The sequence below is a fragment of the Muscardinus avellanarius genome, assembly GCF_963383645.1.
Source record: "Muscardinus avellanarius genome assembly, chromosome: 2".
NCBI classification, from domain to species: domain Eukaryota; kingdom Metazoa; phylum Chordata; class Mammalia; order Rodentia; family Gliridae; genus Muscardinus; species Muscardinus avellanarius.
In genome coordinates this window covers 74478348-74500923 of record NC_137787.1, presented here as the reverse complement: position 1 = coordinate 74500923, position 22576 = coordinate 74478348, and the positions used below count along the sequence as shown (strand labels likewise).

Below are 22576 nucleotides of genomic sequence, written 5' to 3'. Positions count from 1 at the left end.
GGATGGAACCCAGGGGGCATTACACCTCCAAGCTCCACCCCCTGCCCTATGCTTTTTTTTATTCTTTACTTTGAAACAGGGTCTCACCACTAAGTTGTGGAGGGCCTCACTGAGTAGCTGAGGCTGTCCGCGAACCATGATCCTCTGGTCTCAGCCTCCCAAATGCTGGGATTACAAGTGTGCGCCACCACACCCAGCTAATATTGATTGATTGATTGATTGATTGATTTTGTGGTAATGGGGTTGGAACCCAGGCGCCTTCTACCTCTGGGCTCCACTCCCAGACCTCTTTTTTTATATTTTATTTGGAAACAGCGTCTCACTAAGAAGGTGAGGCTGCCTTCGAACCTGTGCGATCCTCCTATCTCAGCCTCCTAAGTACTGGGATTACAAGCATGTGCCACCATGCCCGGCTCTGAGTTTTTTTCTGAGGTGATAAAGTACTTAAGTGTACACTTGAAAATTGTGGATTTTATTTTATATGAATTATATCTCAATTGAAAAAACTAAACTTTGTAAAAAATTATATGCCCAAAGATAAAATGAAAGATGTTATGAAAGTTTATAGACTGAGATTATAAAAGGTTTCCCAGAAGGTGGAGAAATTTGGTAGTCTTTGTAAACAAGAGAGGACTTTGTCCATTGTGTGGATCTTAGAGGATTAAGAGAAAGGGCTTTTGTTGTGGTTTTTAGAGCTGGACTGGAAGAATCAGTCATTAGTTAGCTCTCTTCAGAGCCAAGGGATACGGTTAGAGATGTTGCACAAACTGAGATGATAAAGCCAAATTACCTCCTCTGAGCAAATCACCTGTGTCCTGAAACAGCAGGGAAGATGGAAGGCTAATAGGTAGTGGTGTATGACTGAAGAAATGTGAGTTTTCTTTTTAATGTATAATCCAACAGCAGCTCTCCCTAGATTTTGTGCTAAAATAAGAGCATTTTCACACATTTTAATTGCTCTGTGATAACAACAGTGTGAACTCCATCCACAAACATTTATTATCTATTTAATATTGTGCTAATTTCATTGTAGCAAGAATTCACCTTATAAGTGGGAGTAACTGTCCATTTAGTGAAAAGAAATCCCTTTCCACATTGCTAATCCTGTTGTATATTTCTATAGCAAATGATTAATAATAAAAATGCCCTTTTACATTTTATTTTAGCTTAAGTCTATAAATTAATTTCCTCAAAGTAGTTTTTTTTTGTTTTGTTTTTTTTTGGTGGTGGTACTGGGGTTCCTGGAAGCCCTTCTACCTTCAGGCTACACTCCCAGACTTATTTTTATATTTTTATTTGGATACAGTGCGGCTGGCTTCGAACCTGCGTGATCCTCCTGTCTCCGCCTCCCAAGCACGGGAATTACAAGTGTGCGCCACCACGCCCAGCTATCAAAGTAGCATTTTTAGAAATAGAACCCCATTTTATAAAATGGAACATTAGTAAAGAATCTTTAAAATTTGTACATTTCACAATATTTCTGGTCAGGATTTTAGATGAAAATGTTATTCTTTTACAAGCCTTGATAATATTTGGCACATAATGTTTATATTAAACTTTATAGGACTATATTTAAGATACAGTTTTAAATGAAATTTATTTAACTTAGTAACTATCTAAATTGTTCTGGTTATTTTCTAGACCTGTAATGTACTCCATCCTTTATAGTGATGCTACAGGACAAAGAGGAATGGATAAAAACATTGGTGAGCAACTCAATAAAGCATATGAAGCCTTCCGACAGGCATGCATGGATAGAGATTCTGCATTAAAAGAACTACAGCAAAAGGTGTGTTGGTCTGGTTTTGAAAGTTGTTCTTTATCCTGGTAAATGGAATTTGAAAAATGTTATATTGTTAAAAGCTGTTCGGAGGACAGGGATATACTAATGGAAAAAATTGAGAATTTTATGTTTTAAAAAATATTATGACTTGTGGAAACAGTCAATTTTTGATGGGTGCATTTTATTTTATTTATTTATTTATTTATTTATTTATTTATTTATTTATTTATTTTGCGGGTCTGGGGATGGAACCCAGAGGCATTTGACCTCCGAGCTACACCCCCTGCCCTATTTTTTTTTTTTTTATTCTTTATTTTGAAACAGGGTCTCACTAAGTTGCGGAGGGCCTCACTAAGTAGCTGAGGCTGTCCACACAATCCTCTGGTCTCAGCCTCCTGAATGCTGGGATTACAAACATGCACCACCACGCCCCGGCTTGATGGGTACATTTTTAAGTGATTGTATTTAGAGAAGATAAAAACATTCCAGAACTTCAACCCTGTTTCAATATAAAAAATAAAATAGGGCTGGGAGTGGCACTCAGAGATAGAATGTCCCTGGATTCAGTCCCCAGTAACACACATACACACACCCCAGTAACACACACACACACACACACCATACCACACACAACATACCAAACACCACAACACACACACAAACACACACACACTTACTTAATAGAAAATGGTCGTTTGATCTCCCAGTTCCACTAAGGAATATATGCCCAAAAGAAGTGAAAATAGGGAGTTTCATAGATACTTGTATATTCAGGTTCATTGAAGCATTATTCATAATAGGTGAAAAGTGGAAGCAACCCAACTGTTCATCAGTGGATAAATGGATAAACAAAATTGTGGCATATACATAAAACAATACTATTCTGTCTAATAAAGTTTTTATATGCTACAACATGAAACCTTGAAGATATTATGCTAACTAAAATAAGCCAGTCATAAAAAAAAAATATTATATAGTTCTACTTGAAGTACCAAGAGTAGTTAAATTCATAAAGACAGAAAGTAAAGCGTGGTTTGCCAGGGTCTGAGGGAGAGAGAAATGGGGTGTTAATGTTTAATGGGGACAGAGTTTCAGTTATAGAAGATGAAACTTACGTAGATAAATGGTGATAATGGTTCTACAACAGTATGAATGAATTTATCACCAAAGAGCTATACAAGGTAGTGCACACTTGTACTTCTAGTACTTGGGAGGCTGAGACAGAAGGATCGCAGGTTTGTGGTGAGCCTCAGCTACTTAGTGAGGCCTCCTGCAACTTAGTGAGACCCTGTTTCAAAACAAAGAATAAAAGCCAGGCATGGTGACACAGGCTTATCCCCGTAATTGGGAGGCTAAGAGAGGAGGATCTCAGGTTCGTGGCCAGTCTCAGCTACTTAGTGAGGCCCTCCACAACTTAGTAAGACCCTGTTTCAAAATAAGGAATAAAAAAAATAGAGCTGAGGGTATAGCTTGGAGTTAGAATGACCCTGGGCTCAATCCCCAGTACCACATACACACACACACACACACAAAAAAAATAAATAAATAAATAAATAAATAAATAAATAAATAAGAATAAAAAATAGGACTGGGGTATAGCTCAGAGGTACAATGCCCCTGGGTTCAATCCCCAGTGCTGAAAAAAAAAAAGGTAAATATTCTGGTATATATATCTTAACATAAATTTTTTAAATCTATTATAAAAATAGAACAATTGCTCTATCCCATATTCTTTTACTAGCTGTGTTTTATTGCTATTCATCTGCTATCCACCAATAACAAACTCGCCAACCTTTTACTCCAGGCTGGTTCTGCTTTTAGTATTTTTCTAGTTCACTGTCATTTTATACTCACAAGCTCCTCTTTGAGAAGTTAATATGCTATTTCAGTTAACATTCTGTCAAGCAAAAGCATCCATGTATTCTAAATTGATAAGGAAATTGAAGACAAGATGCATAAATAACTTTAAAAATATTGCTGGCTTTAATTATAAAAGCATCTCATGCTTATTTAAATAATAAATTGAAGGTATATATACAAAATATAAATTCATAGTCCTTTTCCTCAGTCCCCAAGGCGCTAACCATTTTTAGCAGTTGCCATATATCTTTTCAAAGTACATGAGTTGTAATTTTTCAGAAATGGAATCAAGGGCTAGAAATGTAGCTCAGTGATAGAACTGGATTTTTATCATCAGCATTGAAAGAAAAAATAATAAAGTTCATAGTCTAATACTGCTTTTTCTATTTCTTTTCTCCTTTCTTTCTTACTTCCTTTTTCTATTTCTTTCCTTCCCCTTTCCTCCCTATCTGTCTGTCTGTTTTCCTTGAGACAAGGCCTTCCTTGCTGTGTTGCCCAGGTTTGTCTCATAATCCTGGGCTCAAGCCATCCTTATGCGTTAGCCTCCCAAGTAGCTGAGACTGGAGGAATGCACGACCCCCATCCAGTTGCTTATTCTGTGTCTTGCTTCATGTAAGCTTTCATATGTGCCCATACTAAGAGGTCTTCTGTCTATTTCAAAGTAAAAGACTCTTGTAATCACAGTAGTCTCTAACTTAGACAATTTTCAATATGCTTACAGAATAAAAGATTGTTCTATAGAATAAAGAATGATAGATTGTCTTGACCCCTGAATTAATTTTTGCATAGAATAAGCTGCTGCTGCAAAGAAGTACAATGCTTAAATAATAGAAAAGTTAACTTGTCTCTCATATAACAGTCCAAAAGTAAGTGGACTTGGGGTTAAAATAGCAACTCTACCAACCTTAAAATACGGTTTCTCTCTAGAATCAAAGAGTACGTGAGTCATAATTTTTCAAAAATGGAATCAGTGCTCCACTTGTTACCATTTCCTTGCCAGTAAGAAAAGTAAGAGAAGTAAAGAGCAGCCTTCTGATAATACTGCCCAGTATTTATACACACTACGTCTGTTCGTGTCCATTTAGCCAGAACTTAGTCACACCTTGTAGTGCAGGAGGCTGGTAAATATATCTTCTAGCTGAGTGACCCATGCACAGCTAGAACTCTTATTTCTAAAAGAAAGAAGATAGATGTGGATGCAGTCCTTGACACATCTTTTGGCTGAGTAGGTAAGTTGGTTGTAGTTTCAAATATAAGATTCCATAATGTGAAATTAAATATTTAATCAATTAATTAATCAATTTTAGTATCCATACCAAGTTGGTTGACATTGATTTCTGCCACTGTTTTGTAGGAAAAACCAAATATACTTAACAAAAAATAACTTCTGTTGCATCTTTGACCATTTTTCCAGAAGAATCAGTAATAAAGTAATATAAACATCTGAAAATTTCAAAACTTATTGCCATTTATAAGTCATAAATGAGTAATTATATTATCTCAATATCCTTTGCATTATGTAATCAGAAAATATAAATGTCTCTGTTGAAAATAAACATGTGAAATGAAATTTGCCTGTTCTTTCCCAAATTAAAGGAGAAAACATAGACAGTTTTATATAGGAATTATATAGAAAAAAAATCTTTTTTTTTTTCTTTTTTCTTGTACTAAGGATTAAACCCAGGAGCATTCTATCTCTGAGCTATACCCCCAGCCTTTTTATTTTTTTATCTGGAAACAAGGTCTCACTGATTTACTGAGGCTGGCCTCTAACTTATAAATTCCTGTTTCAGCCTCCCAAGTACTGGGATTGTAGGCATGTGCCACCATGCCCAGCTAATCTTTTTAATTCTAAAGTACTTCAGGTGCTATGTTATACATTGCTTCTTCTTTGTACTGATAGGAAAGGCAAAGGATACATAATATTTAAACTATGCAATTATTCCTTGCTAGTCAAGGAACCTTAGTGACTAATCAGTGAGGCTGAGGTGAAGGCCATATACAACACTAAATTTGGCTCTGCTCTTTTATCCTAGGTCCTCTGTTTTTCTGGCAATAAATATAAAGCAATAAGAAATGTTTTGTTGTCATACTGTTTTATTCATGAATAGTATTGACCCATTTGAGGAACAAATCCTTAGCCTCAAGGCTATTTTACCTCTAAAAACTTACAAAACATTTTAAAGGATTATACAAAGGCATAAAGTGCTTTTTTTGCAGGTACTGCTTTTTAAAAAATATCTTGACTTTCACTTAAGATATAAATGGCCTTATTTTTTACCAGCCTTCTTTTTTTTTATTTGTTCCCCAGCAGTGTCTATACTCTCTGTAAAATGTTTAGATAAAACACTTTATTATTGTTGTTGTTATTTCTTTTGAAAGTACTATTTTTAGAATAAAGATTCTTTTGGTAGTTTCTGATTGAAACTTAGTTTCTGGGAGGGAATGAGGAGGAAACCAGGGGAAAGCTCACCAAATGCTGTGTGCATGTATGTCACTGTTATTAGGAACTGCATTATGATGTGAGACACACTACACCAATAAAAATATGAAAATAAAAAAGACCTTATTTCTTTCCTAATACATTGCAGTACTTAGCCATAGACTCATATTCTGTCCATCATAATTTAAAATATTTACATCCTTTCTCCCAGGTTTTTATTTCCAGAAATTTGTCTTTTAGAAATTTTAGACAAATGTATAATTTGTACGGCTAAAGCAATTTGTTAATAAAAATATTTACATTGTGACATTTATTCAGAAATGTATTGAACACCTACTTTGTATCAGGAAATGTACTAAGTTCAGAATGTACAGTGATAAGCAAATAAGCTTGCTCCCTGATTTATGGAATGGAGGCAGGCTAGCAAAGCAGAAACTAATCAAACTACCTTAGAAGTGTAGATTGAAACTCTTGTAAGTATCAAGAGGAAAGGTAAACTGCTACTAGAATGTTTAGAGGGGACTCCAGTTAATCTAGAAGGTCAGAGAAGATCAATTTTATGAAGTGATTTTTGAAAGTGCAGAGTTGGGCAAGAACTTATAAAGACCCATCAGTCTAAAAGAACTCAAAGTATAATGGGGTGTGATGGAAAACACCTGTAATCCCAGTACAAGCTCAAAGCTAGCCGTAGTAACTTAGTGAAGCTCTCAGTAACTTAGCAAGATCCTGTTTCCAAATAAAAATTTAAATAGGACTGAGGATGTAGCGCAGAGGTAGACTATCCCTGGATTCCATCTCCAGTGTCACCAAAAAATAAATAAAATTAGAAGTTGTTACTCCTGAAGAGGAATAGAAGGCAAAGTAAGGGACGAGACTATCATTTTTTTTTTTTGCTTTGTATATATCTGTGCATACTTGTTTGTACATACTTTGTTTTTATTATGGTGGTGGTAGTGGTCATTTTGTTGCTTTTCATATTTTTTTCAACAAACATGCAATGTTTTTGTAAATTTTAGCACCAATAATTGTCCTTAAGTCATTTTAAATCCATTATCTCTTTATAAACTTTGAATTGGAATATTTTGTTTGTTGCTTGACAGGATATTTTAATTCAATGGAGGTATTACACTGGTTTCTCAAAAAAAAAATCTTCTGAGTCCTATATCTTCGTGAACTAAGAAAACTGACAGAATAAGGAATGTGTTATAAAGGTGGTAATAATTCAGTGGTAGAGATTTTGTTGATGGGTAGATATATTACATGTTATGTGTGTTAGTCCATTCATGCTGCTATAACAAAGTACCTCAGAATGGGTAATTTATAAATGATAGAAACTTATTTCAGTGTTCTAGAGGCTGGAAAGTCTAAGATTAAGGCACCAGTAGGGTTTGGTGTCTGGTGAGGGCCCAATCTCTGCTTTTAAAATGGTTTCTGTTGCTATCTCTTCTGGAAAGATGAGCATGATGTCTTCACATGCATGTGACAGAAGGGCAAAAAGGGCTGAACTTCATGCAAAGGAGATACATATATATTTATGTATATGCCTTAATCTCACAAGGGGAAGGACTCTGATCATCTAATCATCCCCCCAAAAGTCCCATCTCTTAATACTACCAAAGTGGAGAACATGAATTTTGCCCTCCCCAAAATATTTATGTCCTTCTCACAAGATATCTGGGATATTCATTTCATCCCCCAAATCCTAACTCATTCTGTTATCAACTTCAAATTCTAAGCTCAAAGTTTTATCTATATATCTTCTAAATCAGATGTGGATACGACTCATGATACAACTCATCCTGTGGCAAGTTCTTTTCCAGCTGTGAAATCAAACAGGTTTTGCGCTTACAAAATACAATGGTGGGTCGTAGAACATAGACATATTAAATATTAGATAAATATTAAATCTTGAGTCTTGAGAATAATCTTTTTTGAGTCCATGACTTGTCTTCTCTAAATACTGGAGTGGGGGTTGGTCCCTCAAGGCTCTTGGTAGCCCTTTACCCATGGTTTTCCTGGCTGCAGCTCTCCCAATTGGGAGTACATATCTTTGGCTCTCCTAGGCTGAAGTTGCCTTCCGGTGGCTTATCAGTCCAGTGTCTTGGTGGCAGCCATACCCCCACAACTCCAGTAGACACTGCCCTTGCAGGAGCTCACTCCAGTGACCTAAGCAATGCTTCTGCTGAGCATTGCCCTAGTGGGGTCTGCGGTGGTCCCTATTTCGTATCTCTAGATATTATATAGTTACTTGGCTTATTGTTAAAGGAAAGGAAATAAAAATAACTTCTAAACAGCTTAATGTTTAAGAAATATTTTATTTATGTCATCCTCATTTCTTCAAACATATGCTTTTATTTCAAAGAAAAAGAAACCAAAGGCCCAAAGTGGCAAATAATCAGGACTAAAACAGTATCATAAAGTTTGTCATAGTTTATTACTTGTCATGCTGAGAAATTGGTGGTGGTACTGTTATGAAATAGTAAATAATTAAATCTGCTTTTTAATTGCAAATCTAGATAAATCTTGATCTGCAGGGCAGGGGTACACAGGGGAGAGAATGATTTTTAAAAAGCTCTATGTAAGCCAGGATATATGATGTATTTTTAAAAAAAAACTTAAAATTGAAGTTGATGCTTAGCTTACCAATGTTAGATTTTGTCTAAATTATTAGTTTTTGTTTAAAGCCCTACATATTAGGAATGATTAATATTTATCCTTCACGCACTGTAGAACTCCGTTTTGAGAGCATTTGTAGCCTGGCAGATCCTTCAACACTTTCATTCTTAGAGCACTTTGAAAGGTTTTTAAATTGAGACGATTTTTAATTCATTCAGCATTTATTCTTCAATAAATCATTGGAGGAAAGCTATGATATTTTTCAGAATATTGAGATTGGTTCTTGAGGATGAAAAGAAATAATGTTTGACCTGTTTAGAGTATTATAGATGACTGAAGAACACTTAAACTTTTATATAGGAAATAGGCACCTTGGAAAATATGAAAAATGAGAATGTTCAATGTCCACAAAAGGAAAAATTCAATATATATCAGACTGCATTTTAATATTTATGAAACTCATAAAAACTTGAGCAGCTGTATGTCCAAAACTGTAGAAAATATGTTGTTTTAGTTTGAAGGGGAAGGATTGAAATTTCACCTTAATAAAAGGGCAATTCTTAACATGAGCTTTTTGCTTTATGATAGTCTTTAAGTATGTTGACAACCATTTTTAATAAATTTAAGGCATGCATTCATTTGATCAGTATTGTTTTAAGTTTTGGTTTTGAACAATAAGAAAGAATGCAAAGTGCCTTATGATACATGTACCTAAGTACCTGTTTACCTCTTTCGATGCTAGTAGACCACTTGTTTTGCTAGTCTTTGGAATTAGAAGGAGTGTCAAGTACACAGAAGCCAGAGTCATCTTGGCCAGATGGTGTTTGATACAGATGGATGGTTAGTTGTCATGCAGATCTCCTAGTTGGTAACTTGTTGCTGCCATCTGACTCAAAGAATCATTCACACACACTGGCTGTCAAAAGCATCTTCTCTTCTGTCTGTTTTAGCTGTCATGTCTGTGCTCTGTACAGAAGTGTTGACAAGACATTGCTGTTGTACATTTTCAATGTGGTTGTTAGTGATTTTTGTGTTTAGTGGGGTCTTTGATAGTACTGGAATGCACTTGCTTTGTAATTGTATTATTCTTTAAAAATACTGTGACCATGCAGTAATTATTTGACGTTTTAAAAGGACTTCTCAGGTTATGTGTTTATTCATATTTGTTCAGTGAACAAAATCATTTAATAAAATAAAAGGAACTTACTTAGTTTCCAGACATAGCAAATAAACTGAATTCTACTGGTTATTTTTCAATTTGACATAATATCCTCTTCTAGACTTTCATAGCCTGTGGTCAAAATCTTATACATATTTCTGAATATGTATTTTCTCTTCTCAAATTACTACCTGTTTTTCTCTGATCATATAAGCTTTCTTTTACCCCTCAAAACACCTTCAGACATTATCTATCCTTTGGACACATTTTCTCAAACTTAATTTCTCTTTGTCTTATTCAAGTACATACTGGCTTGTTTCTATTTTTCCTGAATGGAAAAGCCATGTTTCTCTCTATTCCTCCAGGTCACTCTGAAGACATATTTATTTCCTTTCTATTTCTTTAACAATTTATTTATTCACCTAATAGTTACCATGCATCATGCCAGGAATTCTGTGATAATGTGGAGGTAATCAGGAGGAAATAGTCTGTGCCAATGAGAAGTTTATAGAGTCTAGAGGGAAACTAGACATATAGACAGAATAGAATAATATAAATAAGTAAGTAATCCAGGCATGGTGGCACACACTTGTAATCTCAGTACTTGGGAGGCTGAGATAGGAGGATTGCAGGTTTCAAGACAACGTTAGTAAATAGTGAGATTCTCATCAACCTAGTGAGATCCTTTTTCAAAATAAAAATAAAATAGGTCTGGGTATATAGCTCAGAGGTAGAATTTCCCTGGGTTCAATCCTCAGTACCAGACACACAAAAAAATAATAATTATTATAAGTGTATGAAAAATAGTAAGGGAACATGGACCATTAATATTCAATTTTCAGCTGGGCATGGTGGCGCACGCTTGTAATCCCAGCATTTGAGAGGCTGAGAGGGGAGGATCGCGGTTCACAGACAGCCTCAGCTGCTTAGTGAGGCCCTTTGCAACTCAGTGAGACCCTGTTTCAAAATGAAGAATAAAAAATTGGCCAGGGGGTGTAGCTTGGAGGTCATATGCCTCTGAGTTCCATCTCCAGACCCAAACACACACAAATAATTAGGTTTTCTTCACTATACTTTTAGAGTATTGATTTTTAAAATCATTACAAAATTTTTTGAACTTTATGATACATTATGTGGTTTCAGAAATAGCTCAAGACTTTATCTTGGAATAGCTGATGATCTGATCTGTTAAATTTTCTAAGCTACTGAGTACATTTTCAACATTATTCATTCATTATAAAAAGTTATGGGGTGTAGCTTGGAGATTGAATGCCCCTGGGTTCCATTCCCAGTACCACACACACACACACACACACACACACACACACACACACACAAAGAGAGGAAGAGGGAGAGGTTGCTTATGAAGAATTTGAGGTTTTTGGGAAAAGTTTAGAATGCATAGGAGTAGATGAGAAAGGTAACATTTTCACTGACTCTTCAGCCCTGGTGATTCTGTGTAGCCCAGGTTATTTTATTTTATTTTATTTTATTTTTATTTTTTTATTTTTTTGGTGGTACTGGGGGTGGAACCCAGAGGCTTTCTACCTCTGGGCTATACTCCCAGACCTATTTTATATTTTTTTATTTGGAAACAGGGTCTCACTAAGTTGCTGAGAGCCTCACTAAGTAGCTGAGGCTGGCTTTGAACCTGTGCGATCCTCCTGTCTCAGCCTCCCAAGCACGGGGATTACAAGCATGCACCACCATGCCCGGCTAGCCCAGGTAATTTTAAGGTATTAAGAATTTGTTATAAGCTGGGCATGGTGGCGCACGCTTGTAATCCCCGTGCTTGGGAGGTGGAGACAGGAGGATCGCGCTGGTTCAGAGCCAACCGCACTGGCTTAAGAGACCCTGTTTCCACATAAAAAGTAAAAAAATAGGTCTGGGAGTATAGCCTGTGGGAGTGTATCCCAGAGGTAGAAGGGCTTTGCTATAGCTATTCAGATCCTTCTTTTTTTTTTTTTTTCAGTACTGGGGGTGAAACCCAGGGGCATTCTATCTCCAAACCACACCCCCGGTCCTATTTTTTAGTCTTTTTAATTTTTTGAAACAGGGTCTCACTTGAGTTGTGAAGGGCCTCACTAACCACAATCCTCGGGTCTCCACCTCCCGAATGCTGGGATTAACAAGTGTGCACCACCACTCCTGGCCTCAGATCCTTCTTTGATTTAGCCTACTTACTCTTTCCAGTATCTTGGATATGAATTTATGTAGGAACAAGGTCTTATCCTGGGAAGCTTGACCCTAGACTAGACTTCTTAAGTCTCAGAATCACTTCTGACACTCTTAGTCACTGAACCATGTGATCTAGACTGACTCACAAGATTCAGTCTTCTGTTCATAGTGATAAAAATTACTTGAATTCTTTATTTCCTTTATTTTTTTTCTTTCAATAACCATGGGTTTAACATGCTTTGCAGAGTTCTATGGGGAATGTCAAATTATGTAAGACTGCCCTCAGGCAACATATGAAGGCCACATAGTACCTGGATTATTTGTGTATGAGTGTAACTCAGAAGTGGAATGCCTCTTGAGTTCAATCCCCAGTACCACACACACACAAAAAAGTACTGCATGTTTTATGCTTAAGATAAATGGTAAAAAAAAAAAAAAGTCCTCCCAAACTATATCCATTGTTTAAGATAAGGAAGCATCAAACTAGTGCAGGAAAATCCAAGCACAACTACTTGCCCTAAAGTAACTGAGGCCCTCATTTATATGCATTTACATGTTAAAAGGCACACACACACACACACACACACACACACACACACACACGAAATATAATGCCAGGCACATTTTTGACATGCAGGCACAGTAAGAGATTTTTTAATAGCTTATAAATATGTTAATTTCTAGCCCCCCCAAAAAACACATATAGCTGTTCCCCTCTTGGCTTCCTTGCTACTCTTCCTTTGGAGTGGTCACTTTACTGCCTAGCTCTAACTATGGGGTACCCATGTTGCTATGAGAATCAATACAGTAAATCATTATTTCTAGCTATTAAAAAATGAAGTGTATTTTTTATAAAATTCACCATGTACTTGTATAAATATATTTTAAAATTTTTTATATTATTTTTATTTGAAGATCTAAAAATAGTTGGGTATCTTTAGATTTATTGGTCTCTGAAAATAATAGAGCTTCATTAACTAATTGTGAACTTTGAGTCCATTTAAAGTAAAATATCTAGTGTATACTGAAGAACACTCCAAGATTCTTCGAACCTTTTATATTTTAAGGAATTCTCAATTTAGTCATTTATTTACTTGTTCTTCTAATGATAGAGGTTGATAAAAATTTTTCTACTGTTTTACTAATATATTTTTGAGACTATACTAATTTGATAATTATCATATAACATTTTCACATTTGCTCAAAGGTTTGCAGCATCTGTATTGCCCAATACACACTTGTATTTTTTTTTTCAGTGCTTAATTTTCACAGCATTGCAATAAAATAGCAAAATGAATGGGCTAAAATATAAGGGAAATTATGGTATTTAAAACAGTAAATATTAGCAATGGTATTGACTTATTAATTAGAAAGGGACTTTCTGGTCAGTATTTTTATGTAGCTACTCTTGTTTTATATTCTAAAAATGAATTCAGAAGTATGTTTATTTGAAATACAAGAAATTTTGTTTTAAGTTGATGTGTATTTTAAAGAATAAGTTTAATATAGCATCTATTTTATGATTCATACAAGACTATAATATCTAATTATTTTTTCTTCTTTTCTGGTACTGGAGGTTGAACTGAGTGTATTCTACCTCCAAGATATACCTCTAGATTTTTATTTTATTTTTTTCTTTTGAAGCAGTCTTCCTCAATTGCTGACTATAATGTCTAATTCTTGACTGAAATTTCTTTCAGATGATTTTGTTGGGGTGATCGGTACTAAAGATTGAAACCAAGGGTGTTCTACCTCAAAGCTTCACCCAGCCCTTTTTATTTTTCATTTTGAAGTAGGGAAGATTTCACTAAATTCTGAGACTGGCCTCAACTATGCAATTACTAGGAATTATAGGTGTGGGATTATAGTCATGGACCACCATGCCCAGCAAAGTGATTTTTTGCTTTAAAAGACTGATGTTTGTAAAAATTACAAATACATTCCTAGAACCAATTTGTAACTCATATATAAGTTTTCTAGTACCTGGAAAATGGCAGTATGGGCAACTGCTGTCTATTTATTAATGGACAATAAATGTATGTTCATGTCTGTCAGTAAATATCAGTCTAACTGGTTTTCATGTCAGCAGACCAAGAACTATGAGCAGAGAATATGTGAGCAACAGGAACAGCTGTCACTTCAGCAAACTATTATTGACGAGCTAAAATCACAGTTACTTCTTGTGAATTCCAGACGAGGTATGTTCATATTAAATTTTTATTTATTTTTTGAACTCCTTAGAGAAAAGGAAAGTAGGTGTTGAGTTTCTCTTATTTTCTATGGCCTCTTAATAGTTCTGATATAATAAGTAGAGTGTAGCTATATATTATATTTATTTAAATGAACACTAGCAGGATATATGACCCTGAACTCACATATACTGTATGATAGAATTATAGGTTGATAAAACTTCCTTGAAGACATTTTGCCAATAGATCACAAAACTCTTTAAAATGTCTATGCCTTTTGAAGCAAAAATTAAAGTCCTAAATATATATCCTAAGAAAATGTTCAAAAGGAAAAACAAAAAATCGTTCAAGTACTCTAAGATAATATATGCAGGATGTGCATCACAGTATTATTTGTAATGATGAAAAATTAGAAACAATGAAATCTCTGAGTTTCAGATAACTGAACACGTGGAGGTTCCTAGAGGGTAGCACACCTTGAGAGGGCTTTAGGGCTTTGCGCCCCTTCCCACATACTTTGTCCTATGCATCTCTCCCCTTTTATGTCCTAAACAGTGAACCAGTAAACAATCCAAAAGTAATTGAAAAAATGTTCATCAGTTAAGCTACAGTGATTCAAATGAACAACTATATAGTCAAGAAAAGTGATGATAATAGATGTTAATTTACTAATATGAAATATGCTATAATATATAGCAAAGTAAACAAAGCAGGATACAAAAATAAATATGTTATTTCAGTTACACAGAAATAATTAGTCTGAAGCCAGACATGGTGGTGCACGCTTGTAATCACCGCGCTTGGGAGGTGGAGACAGGAGGATCACAGGTTCGAAGCCAGCTGTGCTGGCTTAAGAGACCCTGTTTCCAAATAAAAAGTATAAAATAGGTCTGGGAGTGTAGCCCGGAGGTAGAATGGTTTCCAGGAACCCCAGTACCACCACAAAAAAAAAAAAAAAAGAGAGAGAGAGAAAGAATTATTCTGGTTTGAATGTTTGAATGTACATGTATAGGAAAATAAAAACTGATAAACTATAAATAAAAATGTTAACAGAAATAATTCACAAGTGATAAAAATTATGGATAGCTTTTATTTATTATTTATTTTAATTGTGTACATATGTGGGGAGGAAGTATTGGGGATTGAACTTGGAAATTCTACCTGTGACCTACACTCCCAGTCCTTTTTTTATTTTGAAACAAGGTCTCACTATGTTACCGCAAGCTATGTTCCTCCTGTTTTAGCCTCCCAAATTAGGATTACAGGTGTGAGCCACTGTACTCAGCTTATTATTTTTTTTATAGCATGTTTGCATTTGTGTGGGGGTAAGGGGGAATTACTGGGGATTGAACCCAGGGGCATTCTACCTTTAAGCTATACCCCCAGCCCTTTTTTTATTTTTTAGTTGGAAACAGGGTCTCACTATATTGCTGGGGGCCTTGCTAAATTGCTGAGGCTGGCCTCTAACCTGCTATCTCACTTTCTTAGCCTCCCAAATGCTGGGATTATAGACACAGGCCACCACACCCAGCCATGCCTTCATTTTCTGATTTTCCTGCAATAAGCAATAGTTAAGAAAATAATCTTAAACCAGAAATATGTACCCCAAAATATGACTTACATAAAAGTTTTATTGTTGGTAAAAGAATTATGTCAAAGATACTTTGTATTTTCTAAAATTCTATGCTTTATTGCTGATTTTGAGAGAATCAAGATTTTGTATGTTTACTAAGAACAAAAAAATATAAATAGGCAACTTCTCAAGGTAAGTAACTATTGTCTTAATAATTGTTAAAACATAGCTTAAAATCTTTCATGTTTTAGTTTTTGTTTTGTGGTGAGGAAGCAGGTACTAAGGACTGAACTCAGGGGCATTCTACCTCTTAGCTACAACTCCAGTCCTTTTTTATTTTGAAACAGAGTCTCACTAAGTTGGTGAAGCTGGACTCAAACCTGCAATCCTCCTGTTTCAACCTCCATAGTACCAGGGTTACAGACATGCACCATTATGCTTGACTGAAATTGTTTTTATTAAATGATAAGTTTTGGTTTTTTATTATTTCAATATTTTTCAAGTTTTTTATTATTTCAATATTTTTCAAGTAATATAAAAAATAAGGGTTTTTTGCTGATGTCCAAAAGATTTTTGTCTTACAGATAATAGTTATGGCTATGTTCCTCTGCTTGAAGATGATGAAATGAGGAAGAATAATTTGACTCTTGATCAACCACATGACAAAGTAAAATCTGGAATAACAAGAGAAAAACAATCACAGGTACACTGCATTGTCAAGTTTATTCCTAAAGGAAATGAGAAATGAGAAATTAGGTTCCACATATTGCCTGAATTATTTAGTCAGTATGCTATCACAGTTTGGGTAGGTAGATAGAATGTAGACAAGATTTTTTCAACCCTTTCATTGCTTCTGCAATAAGCAGCATTTGAATGCTGATTCACAACACTTTCCTCATTCTATTTCCTGTGGTGATCCACTACTGGAATTCTAAACAGAAGGTCATATCTACAAACATATGACACACATGTTTCTAAATTGAAGAATTATTTCCAAGGCTTAGGTTTCATATTTCTTAATGTTTTGTTTTGTGTATCACAAACATTTAACAAAGAAATGAAAGTTGAAACTAAGGTAGATAGTAAGACACAGAAGACCATAGGTTAGAAAGTATATTTCTATATTTTCTTTAATTTTCTATGCTTAGTTTTAAAATTTTCTACCTAATAAGCATAAGCAAAAATCTTCCTGAAACAATAGAGAAAAATACTTATATCTGCAAGGAGATTTATACAGGATGTTCATTGCACATTGGTTAGGAATAATGTTAACATCCATTAAAAGCAAAAAAGTACATCTTGAGAGGCAGTTTAGAAAAAATAAATTAATCTTTTATATGTGAGTATGTTTACATTTCAAAAGCAATGTTGACTAAAATTGCAAAATGATAAAATGGGAATAGTTTATATATTAAAAGTACAAAAATAGGAAGGGAACATCTCTTAAGAAAATGATCACATCTAGAGGGGGAAGATAGGAGATTGTGATAATCTGGGAATGGAATAAATACAATTCAGTTTTATCTGCAATTTTTTCTTTTATAAAAAGAATCTGACAAAATCTGTTAAGTCAGAGAAGTGGGCATACAGATATGTACTGTATTAGTCTCCACATTTTTCTGCATCATTGAAATTTTTTAAGTTTGGAGAGGAATTCTTAAATGAAATGACTTTGAGTTTTGTGGGATTGTACTTCCTTTTGGGGGGAGTGGTTAGCTTTGGGGAAGTTATTTTGTGGGACTTTGGGGTATCTTTTCTTTTTTGGTATTGGGGATCAACCCAAGAGTGCTGCACTGCAAGGCAAGCACTTTTCCACTGAGCTACATCCCAGCTCAGGACATCTTTTGTTTTTTGTTTTTTGTTTTTTGTTTTTTGGGGGTTTTTTTTGGTGGTACTGGGGTTCCTGGAAGCCCTTCTACCTCCAGGCTACACTCCCAGACCTATTTTATATTTTTGAAACAGGGTGTCTTACGCCAGCGCGGCTGGCTTCGAACCTGCACGATCCTCCTGTCTCCGCCTCCCAAGCGCGGGGATTACAAGTGTGCGCCCACACGCCTGGCTCAGGACATCTTTTGAATGAAATAAGAACTCAACAAATAAGGACTAACAATCAACAAGACCAATTCAGTCAAGAGTGGTATATTTATATCTTTGTTCACACAACTAAGACTATCTTAATTTGTTATTTTTATTTTTTTATTTTTTATTTTTTGGTGGTACTGGGGTTCCTGGAAGCCCTTCTACCTCTGGGCTACACACTCCCAGACCTATTTTTACTTTTTTTTTTTTTTTTGAAACAGGGTCTCCTAAGCCAGCGCGTGCGGCTGGCTTCGAACCTGCGCAATCCTCCTGTCTCTGCCTCCCAAGCGCGGGGATTTCAAGTGTGCGCCACCACGCCCGGCTTAATTTGTTATTTTTAACAACAAATCTGAGTTCAATTTTGAGATTTTATTCAATAAATAAAAATTTTAGGATGAGAAGTTTTCTTTAGTATCTCTTGGTTTGTATTTTTTTTTTGTTTCAAACCATTATTTACTTGAATCATTCAATTTTCTTTACCCCATTCCAATTTTAATTTATCTAAAACTTCTGACAATCACAAAAAAATCATGACATTGAAATATGTTCAAGTTTATTTCGTGAAAGAAAAAAATTCAGAAATGATTCTGATTTTTGGAACACAGTTTTGTTATTAGGCCTGTTATATAATACAGTATGAATCATTGAACTCGTACTGTATTATAAATACTAGAAATACTAACTTTTAGCTGGGCATGGTAGTGCACACTTGTAATCCCCGTATTTGGGAGGCTGAGACAGGAGGATCACAGGTTTGTGGACAGCCTCAACTACTTAGTCTCTCTGCAACTTGGTGAGACTTTGTTTCAAAAAATAGGGCTTAGCCGGGCATGGTATCGCACATTTGTAATCCCAGCATTTGGGAGGCTGAGAGAGGAGGATCGTGGTTCAAGGACAGCCTCAGCTAGTTAGTGAGGCCTTTTTCAACTCAGACCCTGTTTCAAAATAAAGAATAAAAAATAGGGATGGAGGTGTCGCTCAGAGGTAGAGTGCTCCTGGGTTCCATCCCCAGTGCCAGAAGAAAAAAAAAATACTGACTTTTTAGTGCATTAAACAACACATAATAGTTTTCCTGTTTTCCTGGGGGTTTTTTTTGTTTGTTTGTTTTGTTTTTTAATGTGGTACTGGAAATTGAACCTAGGGGCATTCTGCCAGCTCCTTTTACTTTTTTGTTTGGAAATGAGGTCTTTCTAGTTACCAAGAGTCTTGCTACATTGTTGAGGCTGTCCTTGAACCTGCAATCCTCCTGTCTCAGTTTCTCAAGTACTGGAATTATAGTTGTGTGCCACCACACCTGGCCTTTATTATAAATTTTTGTAATATTTTATTTTTATTTTTTGCGGGTCTGGGGATGGAACCCAGGGGCATTCAACCTCCAAGCCACACTCTCTCCCCTATTTTTTATTCTTTATATTGAAACAGGGTTTCACTAAGTTGTGGAAGAGCCTCACTAAGTAGCTAAGGCTGTCTGCGAACCGTGATCCTCCAGTCTCAGCCTCCCAAATGCTAGGATTACAAGCGTGTGCCACCACGCCCGGCTTATTATTAAATTTTAACAACCAAAATTCTTTTGTTTTTAGTTTTTTTCCCACACTGTGATTACTTCAGCAGATTTGGTAGCTTTCAGGAACAGGATTTTGTAGGTTAGGATAGTGTAAAAAAAAAAAAAAAAAGCAATATAGAGCCGGGCATGGTGGTGCACACTTGTAATCCCAGTACTTGGGAGGCTGAGACAGGAGGGTCAGGGCTCCACTTGACAGCCTCAGCTACTTAGGAAGGCCCTCTGCAACTTAGTGAGACCTGATTTCAAAGTAAAGAATAAAAAATAAAGCTAGGGGTATAGCTTGGAAGTACTCTGCCCCTGGGTTCCATCCCAATACGGCAAAAAAAAAAAAAAAAGTAATGAGGCTGTGGAGCTGCCATCAGTACTAACATTAAGGAAATATGATGTACTGTACCTGGCATTTGCAAGTAATTGTAGACACTCTGACATGTTTAAAGAAAGCTGGTGTTTAAAAATTGGTTTGTCAGTCATTTAGACAAGAAGTATATATTGAACTTCTATTTGCCCATCTTTTCTAGTCATTAACAATAATATTTTTTTAAAGTATGAGAACAACAGCCCTATTTAAAGAGTTAAAATCTGGTTGAGAAAACAAAAGATTTAAAGATCCAAAGCAATTAGCAATTATAAAACAATGCAGTAGTAAATTGTATCATATAATGTATCCTGTAAGTTGATCCTATTATATAATTGAGTGGTTATGTGACAAAATTACATCCTAAGTATAATTTTATAGCACTTATAAGATCTTAATTTAAACATTAGAATTCCTGGAGAGCTGGAATTAGATTTAAGCAGATGCTCAAAATTTAGTAAAAATGGAGAAAAGAAGTAAAGTTCTTATTTAATTATCTTGGTTATGGGTATATGGATACATAAACTAAATGTTCAGTTAAGTTTTTGATGGAAAAGGGTAACTTCTAGATAAGAACTAAAATAATTCCAGGCCACTTTTGAGAACATTGTATAGACCAAAAACTAAAACTAAGCATTTTGAGTTTCATTTCAATAACCATTTTTATTTTTATTTTCATTACCGGGAATTGGACAAAGGAGCATTTTACCTTCAATCTACACCCTCAGCCCTTTTTATTTTTTTATATTGAAACAGAGTCTCATTTGCTGAGGCTGGCTACAAACCTGCAATCCTCCTGTCTCAGCCTCCCAAAGTACTAGGATTACGGTGTGAGCCACCACACCGGCTTCTATAGCCATTTTTAAATGACATAATCCTGGTTCATAGCCATTTATCTGTGGTATGGTCCTTCAGTTATATATGGTAGTTTTGGCAGGCAGTATGCTTGAACTCCATTCTGGTTTTGGCCTTCTGTAGCATATAAAATCCTAGACTAAGGTCCAAGACTTGGTTGATGTCCTCGTCTTTGCATTGTTCATATTTCATATGCCATGAACTTCTGGTACAGCTCCCATAACTTCTCTCAACACTTAACATTTTTTCTGTTGCAAGTTTTTTGAACTATGTTTAAGTTGTTACATATTTTTCAGGTACCTGGTTTATATACCTTTTAAAAACTTTAAAATAGAGTATAGGGGACAGGTATGTGATAAATACGTTTTTCATTATTTGAACAAAAGTTAAAAATTAGGACTTTAATTTAGATATTAACTTCCAAGTGATTTCCATAGGAAAATTATTTCTGATTTATAGTTTCTAAATACAGTACTGTATGTACCTTTTTTTTTTTTTTAACGGTACTGGAGATGGAACTCAGGGGCATTCTATCTCTGAGCTACACCCCAGCCCTATTTTTTTATTTGTTATTTTGAAACAGGGTCTTACCGAGTTGCAAGGGGCCTCACTAGCTGAGGCTGTCCAGGAATTGCGATCCTCCTATCTCAGCCTTCCGAATGCTGGGATTAAGAGAGTGCGTCACCACACCCGGCTATATGTACCTTTTCTAAGAAGAACTTGCAATAATTTTGACTGCTTGGGTTCATAACTCAGCCTTTTTTTTTTTTTTTGGTACTATAAATTGAAGCTGGGAGCATTCTTCTTCCAAGCTACAACCCCAAACATTTATTTATTTATATTTTGAAACGTGGTTCTTGCTAAATTGCTGAGGCTGGCCTCACCCTGCAAGCCTTTTGTCTTAGCCTCCCAAGTATTAGGCCACCGTAATGACTGGATAATCATTATTCAACTTCTTATAATAATTACCTTTATATTGCTTTAATGTTCAATTCTTTTTTTCATCTTTTATTAGACAAAATGGTAATCAAACATGTAGTACAGTGACACATTATGAACCTGGGGCTTAAAGAAAACTTGAGAAAAATTTGGCTTTGAGTGTAGCATCTTAGGGATTTTTGCCATCTCAGTCAGAGCAAATGTCCCTTTCATGGAGGTTTTGTTTCTAGAGACTAAATCAAATATACCCTCTTTTTGTATCTAATACTTCTACATTATTCCTCTTAGAAAACTAGTTTTTATTTATAAACTCTCTGGAAAATAATAATTAAAAGGAAAAAATTATCTTCATTCATTAACATTCAGAGTTGAGGGGGCAGGGATTGTTTGGTTGGTTAGTTTGGGGTTTTTAGTGGTGTTAGTAATCAAACCCAGGACCTTGCACACTATCACTGAGCTACATCCTCAGCCCCTAAAGCTGTTGCCAAAGTGACATATTAAAGATATCACAAACTAAGGAAAGGTTTATTGATACCAAAGTATTTTGGTATCAATAAACAAAGAAGTTTCTCTTGCAGAGATTTTTTTTTTCCAAATCTGAATTTCTTGTCTTCACCCTTTCCTGCCTCTATATTTTTAAATTCAGTATATCATTTTAAAGTTTTTGCTTTGTTGTAATACTGAAGGTAAGCCAGGTGTGATAGTGCACATTTGTGATCCCAGTACTTGGGAGGCTGAGACAGGAAGATTGCAGATTTACTGCCAACCTCAGCTACTTAGTGAAGCTCCCCACAACTTAGTAAGATCTGTTCCAATATAAAGAAGAAAGAAATAGGGCTTGGGGTGTAGCTTGGAGTTAGATGCTGCTGGGTTCAATCCTCAGTACTGTAAAAAAAAAAATTACAAAAGCTAATTTGGGGGAAATGAAGAAAATGATAAATGATATGTCATTTTTTAAGTTCTCTTCCCTAACTTCTAAACAA

General features: G+C 35.4%; 1 protein-coding gene across 4 annotated transcripts in view; it reads left to right on the top strand.

Moving 5' to 3' along the window:
• Positions 1-1657: 1657 nt before the first annotated feature.
• TANK (TRAF family member associated NFKB activator) overlaps positions 1658-22576 on the top strand; it is a gene marked incomplete at both ends in the record, with an annotated part of 46819 nt that continues 25900 nt past the window's right edge. The window contains 3 exons of one of the 4 annotated variants that reach the window (XM_080690230.1): positions 1658-1789; positions 14126-14237; positions 16371-16504. In XM_080690230.1, the coding sequence (XP_080546356.1) occupies positions 1691-1789; positions 14126-14237; positions 16371-16504 (345 nt within the window). Of the gene's footprint in view, positions 1790-14104; positions 14238-16370; positions 16505-22576 lie in introns of all 4 variants that reach the window. The other 3 variants (XM_080690232.1, XM_080690231.1, XM_080690228.1) reach the window with 3 other exon arrangements.